Source organism: Egretta garzetta, unplaced genomic scaffold (assembly GCF_000687185.1).
Source record: "Egretta garzetta isolate BGI_Z169 unplaced genomic scaffold, ASM68718v1 scaffold325, whole genome shotgun sequence".
NCBI classification, from domain to species: domain Eukaryota; kingdom Metazoa; phylum Chordata; class Aves; order Pelecaniformes; family Ardeidae; genus Egretta; species Egretta garzetta.
Genome location: NW_009259833.1, coordinates 2098368 through 2107661, shown reverse-complemented (window position 1 = coordinate 2107661; position 9294 = coordinate 2098368). Strand labels below are relative to the sequence as shown.

The 9294-nt window shown below is 50.2% G+C and overlaps 1 protein-coding gene across 5 annotated transcripts in view; it reads right to left on the bottom strand.

The window, feature by feature from the left end:
* Nucleotides 1-546: 546 nt before the first annotated feature.
* MTMR9 (myotubularin related protein 9) overlaps nucleotides 547-9294 on the bottom strand; it is a 35933-nt gene continuing 27185 nt past the window's right edge. For 3 of the 5 annotated variants that reach the window (XM_035895456.1, XM_035895457.1, XM_035895458.1), the window contains one exon: nucleotides 8782-9160. In XM_035895456.1, the coding sequence (XP_035751349.1) occupies nucleotides 9004-9160 (157 nt within the window). In that variant the 3' untranslated portion in view covers nucleotides 8782-9003. Of the gene's footprint in view, nucleotides 4001-8781; nucleotides 9161-9294 lie in introns of those variants that run through there. The other 2 variants (XM_035895461.1, XR_004842174.1) reach the window with 2 other exon arrangements.

Here is a 9294-nt window from a genome sequence, read left to right as displayed (position 1 = left end):
AGAGGGGGAGGAGAACCTCCCTCGCCCTGCTGGCCACACTCCCCTTAGTGCACCCCAGGATGCCGTTGTCCTTCTTGGCAACAAGGGCACCCTGCTGGCTCATGGCCACCTTGTCATCCACCAGGACTCCCAGGTCCCTCTCGGCAGAGCTGCTTCCCAGCAGGTCAGCCCCCAGCCTGTACTGGTGCATGGGGTTCAACCTCCCCAGGTGCAGCACTCGACACCTGCCCTTGTTGAACTTCATCAGGTTCCTCTCCGCCCAACTCTCCAGCCTGTCCAGGTCCCACTGAATGGCAGAGCAGCCTTACCATGGATCAGCCACTCCTCCCAGTTTTGTGTCATCAGCGAACTTGCTGAGGGTACACTCTGTCCCCTCGTCCAGGTCATTGATGAACAAGTTGAACAAGACTGGGCCGAGTACTGAGCCCTGGGGAGGCTACCGGCCTCCAACCAGACTCTGCCCCGCCGATCAGAACCCTCTGACCCCTGCCATTCAGCCAGTTCTCAATCCACCTCACTGTCCACTCATCCAACCCACACTTCCTGAGCTTCCCTATGAGGATGTTATGGGAGATGGTATCAAAAGCCTTGCTGAAATCAAGGTAGACAACATCCACATCAAGGAAGTGATTAATGAAATTGTTTCAGAGCAATTCCAAGTCAGGAGAGCAAACAAAGCTGGCCTGGCCACTATTTCTGAGGCTTTCAGACACTAACAAATCAAATAGTCACTTTTTAAAACCTCAGCTCACAAAGTGTGGACATCTTGGAAAACCGTAACATAACAGAAGCTGCAGGTGGGAAAGTCCTTTGCTCGCTGTAGAAGCCAAGTGCTCACAACTCCTGGCTCCCAAGTGCCTACATGAGTTTGAAAGAACTGTTAAGTACCATTCGCAAAACCAGCTGTCTCTCTTTAAAGAGGAAAAGCTACAGTAGGAAAAACAAACACAAAGAACTCTCTTGTCGGACTGCAGGGCCTTGAAAAATGCATTTATAGCCCCTGGGGAAGCAAAGCTATGGGAGTATCAGCAGTATCATTCCATCTGCTGCAGACTGTGCAGTATCTTCAGCAAACTGAGTCAAACTCAAGGGTCATCCGAATCCTGTCTGCTGTCTCAAAGGCCACCAGCAGCCAGCCAGGACAGAGCACATGGAGGAAAAACGAACACCTATGCGTCCCTGAAAACCTAGCACTGTATTGCTCAGGGACATCCACTGACAGCTGATGTCTTTGTGTTAAACAACCCTTGATGGGCTTTTCTTTCCCATATTTAGCTGCTTTTTGAATGCATACCATGTTTGGCATCTACAGCGTCCCATGGCCATGAGATCCCCAGCCAAACCCCACCTCCTGTTGTTTCAAGTGCCACCTGGTAATTTCATCTGCTGCACCTTAATTCTTGTATAAGGCAGAGCAAACAGTTGTTCCTTATCTTCTCCATGCCAATATTTCACAGACCTCCATGACAGCATCACCTCAGCAATCATTTTTCCAGGCTGAGTCATCTGCCACCAAATGAGAAAAGGAAGAGCAGAGCCTCAGAGCATGGAAGGGCACTGTGGAACCAGCCTTGCAGCGAGGACAAACAGATCTCCCCTGGCATGCTGCAGAGGCAGAAAGATCCTGTTGTCCCCAGGGCCCCGATGCAGGCGTGCAGTTGAGCAAAAGGGTTGTTTCTGCTTGGGAAGGACGACGCATGAAGCACTTGAAGCTGCTCACTGGTGGTTTTTACTGTATCTCCTTGCCTGACTCGATGTAACGTTCTCTTTTAGACCAGTAGCACAGCCGGATGGCAGATCCCCAGACTGACAAAGCAGAAGGAGTGATTTAATATCCCAGTTACCTCCTCCAGCATCAAGGCAACGCACCTGGAGCATTAAACTGGCACAAACCCAAGCTAGACAGAGCTTGCAGCAAGCTGGCCCTGAAACCTCCAGGTTCCTCTGCGATCCAAGGCCTCCCTGATACGGCCCAGCTGGATAACCCTGCCTCTGAATGCTGAGGAGATTGCCAAATTGTGAGAAAGAGCACAGAGCCCTGTAAGATAAGAAAGGTAAAACCAAGGACAGAGGTAGGGTTGTCGAGATGCGATAGGTAGCAGCTCAAAGGTGCAAGAGGAAAAACCTCAACACTAAAAGGCAGAAAATCCTCAAGGGGAAAAACCCATCTCCATGAGGTGGATGATGGCATCTCAGCAACATGGATGAGGCCAACCCTCCCCACCCAACGAGAGCCTGTTTGGGCACCAGAGACACTTTGGGTGTTCTCCTCTGCGGTCAGCACAGCCTTGCAGCTCGCTAGCCTTTGCCTGTGTGTATCCTGCTCACAGAGCCTCTGTGCATGACCAAAGGTGCCCCAAAAAGGGCTCCAGGGAGAGAGGGAGGGTTACAAACTACTGAGAAACTTGTCTGGTTTATATTTTTCCCCTCATATCTGGCTTTTAAGGCGGGTTTGGGTGTTTTTGTTTTTGTTTTTTTTTTTAAATTCATGTCTGAGAGACCACAAACAAGAAAAGATGGTCTGAAGTTCAGAAACAGGCTAACAGAGGAATATTGACAATGCAGATTAAAAGAGCCAAGGAGAAGAAAGCAGGACATGTTCCAGCAAGCTGCTGCTCTGCCTCTCAAGGCTGTGGTGAAAGTCTGATCTGGGCTGGGTGTTGAGGCAACATTTTCATCAGAAAAAAAACCCAGGGAGCTGAAGAAAGGAGAGAGGACAGCGGAAAGTTGCTTTTAACTCAGGAAAGGGGACAGCTTGATCCTCATAGCGCAGGACCCCTTCTTCCTCTCTCATTCAGGAGGTGCCACGCTGTAAGAGTTGTAGATTTAAGGATGCTGCTAGCTTGGAGAGTAGTATACGCAGCCAGTCTCCAAGTGATCTGAACTGTTAGCAGTTTATCCTATTTATTTTCTTCCCCCCTCAAACGGTTCCAAAATAGCAAGAGTTTTAACACGATGTCACTTGGGTATAATGCAAGCCCAAGCAATGGCAGTGTACAGACCCCTCCCTTCTTCTAGGAGGGGTGGACCATTAAAACACAGTAAGTTGGCAAACTCCAGAGCATCTCTGGATGCAGCACAGCATGTGGCGAGGGACTCCGAGCTGGGATTTGTGCACGGCGCTGCCAAAAGGGCCAGGGTGAGGACCAGGGTCGCTGGGAATGGCTTCTGCCATTGGGAGTCTCCAGCAGCAGACGAGAACCGTCCATCCTCTCGTAAGCAGCACGAAGCTGTGGAGCTGATGGCTCCAGCAGTGCTCATCACTCCCCACTCTGCTTCATGCAGCCGCCTTCTTCCTCCCTTTTCCCATGTAGCATCCAGAAGTGCTCATCCTGTTCAATGCCTTCTGCAACAGCCTCTTCCAGAGCCTCAGGCTTCACCTCCCTCCCGCCCACAGGGTTTTCATGGGCTCACCCCTGCTCCCCCCTCTGCCCCCTTGCTGAATTTGCACACCTTCCTCGCAACTCGCCGTGTCAGACGGCTGAGCGAAAGGAGCTTTTCAGGACACTTGGAGACATGAGAGAGCTCTTGCCATGGAGAAAAGCCATCCTGCTTGGTTTGCTGCTCCGCACGGTACCGTACTCTGTGGGCACGAGCCTTGTATTTCTGTAGACCAGTGATTTTTAGTCCTGTTGACAGTCGTGCAGATGGTAAGTGCGTGGCTTTCTGTAATGTTAGCGGTGGGCAAAGATCGAGCCATACCCTCTTTTCTCCCCTTGTAGCTCCACCTGGGCTTCACTTACCCGCTCGATACCTCAGACCCTGGTTAGTGCCTAGAGTCTGGTTTTAATCAAAGCTGTACAATAGCCAAGCAGCCTCTGTCCCAAGCAGTAAGCACACGAGAGGCACGCGAGAACAGGGAATTCCACCTGGACTCACCCAGAAAGCGCACTGCTTCGGCCAAGGCTGATGCAGACGAAGCAACTCACTTGAGATGATGCCAGCAATCTGTGCCCGTGGCAGGACCAGGATTTCGGCCTCCCAAACCCCAGTCTAGTACCTAAGAAAAAAAAAATATTAATAAAAATAAATAAAAATCAATCCTCCTTCCAGTCTGCACAAGGATCCAGTTGGAGTGACAGAGCCTTAGAGGACAGCTCATTAAGCCACGTGGGTTTTCACCTTATAAATCTTCCCTGTGACTTAATTACTAAAAGTCTCACTGCAATGTTTAACACCACAGATGCTGACTGAGGCTGCAGGGCTTTTCCCTTTTGGCTGGTTTACTTTTCCTTACCAGATTTTCCAATCCAATGTGCCACGTGGAATCACAAACAGCTGGACCAGCACAAGTGAGAAGGAAAAAAAAAAAAAAAAAAGAAGAAGAGAAGAGAAGAGCAGCAGTTTAATTCAGCATTGCCAAAGCCTTCCCCATTGTGAAACGACAGCCTTGCCAACTACTGGCAGCACAGCCAGGATATTTTTATGTATTTGATGTTGCGCAAGTGTCCCTTAAGGATCTGTGGAAGAAAACCTTTCTCCCCAGCAAGGCACAGCTTTTTTTTTTTTTTGTTTCCCTTCTCAAACCTAGGGAGATGTAGAAACCAGAGCCCTGTACTTACCCTGCTGTAGTCCAAATTGCTGTTTTCTCCCTGAAACAACTGATTAAATAAGAAACCGAGAGAATCCTCTTCACTAGCAGCAATGCCATCAAGTCTTCAGGGGAAAGAGGTTGAGGTCCAGTGTAGGTCTCAGCCTAGCGCACCAAGCACTGCCCTTACTCAATGCCGTTCCTACACCCCATCTAATCCACCGGTTAACACAGGCTTCAAGACTCCACAACCACGTAGGATACGGCCATGGTAGCTCAGATGCTCCCAGCACCACAAAAAATGGCAGCTGATGGGATGAAGCACTCCACAGAAAAGGCAAGCAGGTCTCTGCTCCAAAAAAACCCCCCCTAACTCTGACGCAACCCTTGTAACTGCCAGAAAGTTTTTGACAAAGTGTTGGTTTCACACCATCAAGGCATTACAAGCCAAAAAGAAATGGCTAAAACGGGACTATCCCGTAGGAATGTCGCACTTACCTTGCTGGGGCGTAACACCAGTTTATTTTGCGTCAGGAAGGAGACTAAAATCTGCATTTTAGAAGCGATACAATTCAGTCTCCCACAAAATACAAAGGGCTGCAAAAATGTACACCATGCCTACAATGTAAGGAAGTTATTAAATAACAATCTGATTTAAAAGAATGTAAATGAAGCCTGTAAGTAGGTCTCTTCTACATGCATATTATTCCTTATTAAAGAAAAAGATGTAAAAAGGCTACTGGCGATTGCTTTGTTAACCGCTGCAGAAAATGGCAATTCTCTGGTCACAGACCAGGGAGCAGATTTCCCGTATCTCTTGCACTTTGCTAGCCAAAAGGCTGAGAACCTTTTTTTCTCTCCACACAGTGATCACGGGTCTTCAAGCCCAAAACCCTTACCCTGTCGGGCGCCGCTGCCGAGCAGGACGCGCCCAGCGCAGCCATTGCAGTGCAAACCCTGGAGCTGCGTCTTCCCCCGGACTCGTGACTCCGCACCTCCACGCAGGAGGCTCCCCTCCTCCCACACACACTCCTCCTGAGAAGATTTACATCCTAGGCACGCACACCAAGCTCAGGCTATCAGGATCATTTCAAAAAAAAAGGCGTCCCAAGCGTACGAATCTCTGCCTGGCGACATCGGCGCTCGAAGCTCCTGGTGCTGGAGGTGGCTGGGGAGCTCCAAGACCAGGGGCTGTAATTATGCCTCCTTCTAAATCAGCATTAAACGATCCGTCCTCAGCTTTTGCCTGATGCTTCGGCAAGTCATGAATCAGCTTTTCGCTACTCAGATTAAGAACTGAAAACCACGCGGTGTTGGGGTGCAGCAATCAGCTCCCCCCCGCACAACTACGCAACGTGTTCCGTATTTTTCATCCCTATGGCTCAAAGGGAACATTGCTGCTGGCACCGTCGGACAGCTATGAACCAAATGGATCCTCCACGTTCAACAGCAGCTCCTGTGAACCGTTACAACCTAAGTGGCCAAGCTGTAACAAACCCGATTGTAATAACGCCACCCAGCGTCTTTGGGACGGAGAAAACACACATTTTACCACAGTAAGCCAAACTGCCCATTTAACAGACATTTTGTTCCTACAGCATCCTGCATTTGTGGAGCTACAGCCCTCCTACACCCTGCCCGGCAACATTAAAGCTTCCAGCACCTACAGCAGAGTGCCCTACCCGCCCAGCCGTGACCCACCATGCTCAAAAGCCCAGCTAAAAGGGAAAAGGCAGTATGGAGGAGAGCGAGCTTCGACTCATTTTGTGTAAACAAGCACAGAAGGCAGCAGGGTACCCTGGTTGCCAAGAAGGCCAATGGCATCCTGGGGTGCATCAAGAGGAGCATGGCCAGCAGGGCGAGGGAGGTTCTCCTCCCCCTCTACTCTGCCCTGGTGAGACCCCACCTGGAGTACTGGGTCCAGTTCTGGGCTCCCTGGCTCAAGAAGGATGAGGAACTCCTGGAGAGAGTCCAGAGGAGAGCAACTAGGATGATACAGGGACTGGAGCATCTCCCCTATGAGGAAAGGCTGAGAGAGTTGGGCTTGTTCAGCCTGGAGAAGAGAAGGCTGAGAGGGGACCTCATCACCACCTACAAATATCTTAAGGGTGGGGGTCACGAGGACAGAGCCAGACTCTTCCCAGTGGTGCCCAGCGCCAGGACAAGGGGCCATGGGCACAACCTGAAGCAGAAGAGGTTCCAGTTGAACGGGAGGAAGAACTTCTTGACTTGGAGGGTGCCCGAGCCCTGGCCCAGGCTGCCCAGGGGGGCTGTGGAGTCTCCTTCTCTGGAGATCTTCAACCCCCGCCTGGACGCTGTCCTGTGCCCCCTGCTCTGGGTGAGCCTGCTTGAGCAGGGGAGCGGCCCTGGGTCATCTCCCGAGGGCCCTTCCAACCCTTGCCGTTCTGGGATTCTGTGATTTTCCCTAAAAAGCAGCAGGAGCAAACACTGAATTTATGCAACCAACCTGGTGAATTCCCATAGGAATTCAACAGAAACTTTGTGTCTTCCCCCCTCCCCCCCATTATTTTATCCCAAGCAAAAGTTTTGCTCGCTAGATTAGCAACCAAAAATTGTCCAAACCCCCCAATACGTGTATGAGAAACAGGTTTTCTTCTGTTCTGTGTAGTGGCCAGGTTGTCTACCAGTACTTTAAGATACTGAGGGAGCAGATTTTGAGCTTTAAGAGTAAAGCTCTGGGAGACGCCTGAGGTGCAGTATCAGATGAAGTGATCTAAAGCCATCAGCACCACTCTTGCAACAGAATATTGAAGGATCATCATCTCCAGCTCTGAAAGACAAATGCCACGGGCTTGTCTTGACATTTACACAGTAGGAGAAGCTGTGAGCAACCCAACAGAGTAACGCACAGTAACAGTTCCTCCTCATTGTTTTCTTTCACTGCTTGGGGGAAAAACTGGCAGCAGGGGAGAGCCCTACAATGGCACTAAACAAAGACACTTGGGTTTTCAAAAAAAGAAATGCCAACAGCCTTGTTCTGCTGAGTTTCGGCTTCCTCGGGATCTGTCGGTGCCACAGCACGCACAAGACACTGGGATTTGGATGCTGCACGGTCACCTCCAGCCACAGGAACCCAATCTTGAGCGAGGTGAGCTCGTGGACATCCCATCTGCAAGGGCCAACTGGTTTCCCTCCCAGGCTGCCACTTCTCCCGAAGCTTTTAAGAACGTAATCGCCTTCCTATTCCCTACCCTGCAAAGCCTCGTCAAAGCTGGGGGACAGGTTAGGAAGGGGCAAGATGGGACAGATCCGATGCCAGATGACTTAAGAAAGGGAGGCTTGGAAAGCCAGGCTGGAGCTCAAGTGAGTCACAGACCAGGCACCGAGCAGAGTCCGCCTCTGCCTTCTCCACCCCCTCCCATCAGGCGTTTCTACGCATTGAATCAAAACACCGTGTTTTACACGCAGATAACACGGGCTAAAGAAATCCCTCACAGCTGCCCTGAGCAGCACAGTAGGAGCTCTTTAAAGGCATCGTGTTCTCACGAGGGGCTTCTCAATTGTCGTGTGAATCCAACACGTGGCTTTCTATCCTTCTAAATATTCCAGAGCCTTTACATACTTGGTTTTAAGCTGTTGGACCAGTGATGCCCTCTTACAGGCTCAGATAAAAACATAAGAAGGAAATTAAATAAAAAGGAATGTCAGTGCTTGATCAGATAGTTATCTTCTCCCCTCCAAAAAGCAAGCTTAAACCAAATCAGGCTGCCTGCTCGTAGCTAAAAGTATTTTAAAATAGACCCACTCTTTTGCAAACATTTTGCACAAACCGTAGCTAAAAGTATTTTAAAATAGACCCACTCTGTTTCAGCTGGGACTTTTGCAAACATTTTGCACAAATAGGGACTGAATATGAATCTTTTAACAGCAAAACCTTCAGCACCCTTCACTGTATTATCATAGAAACACAGAATGGTTTAGGTTGGAAAAGCCCTTTAAGATCATCAGGCCCAGCCATTCCCCTACCCCTGCCATCCCACCACTAAACCCTGTCCCTAAGCACCTCGGCTGCCTGGCTGTTAAATCCCACCCAGGGATGGGGACTCCGCCACGGGATTGCACAAGCTCACACCCAGAGTCTCCATCTGCTGAAATGCCAAAAGCCACAGAAATTCTTCACCTGCCAGAGAAGTTGCAGGGACCACGAATGATGCCACAGGGAAACAGGCGGCCCAGTGGTTCACAGCCTACGGACCCACCGGCCAGGAAAGATCCAGGAATTTCCACAGTTCACAGGTTCTGTTTCCCGAGAGTTGTTTGTCCCTTTTTTGCTCCTTCCCCTGGCAAGTACACCCGAGTACCCCCACCTCCCTTAAAAAACAAAAGGTAGCTGGGCCCCCAGGTCTACCGACGGACTGCTTGCAAGGTTTTGCTTCCATCCGAACCACTCCCCCTTTGAAGACCCCAGCCAGCCTGCCTTTAGAGAGTTCAATACAAGCATGAAGTCTCAGCTAATTGAATCGTTTATCCATCAGGTGCGGAGCTGGTGTCAGAGGACCAAACCCACGGGAGCAGAGCTCTGCGAGCCACACACAGGGTCCCAACCTTCTCCTCTCCACGCAGCCCTGCAGCACAAACCCCTCTTCTACCATCACAGCGCGTGTTTGGCTGTAAGAGAAAACACACGTGAGCTGAAAAGAACCAAAGTTTCAGGCAAGAGCTTACATCCAAGTCACACCCTCCCACCCCCCAAATTAGAAAGTGAAGGCAGGACTAATAAAGAAGATTCAGCACTGTAATTA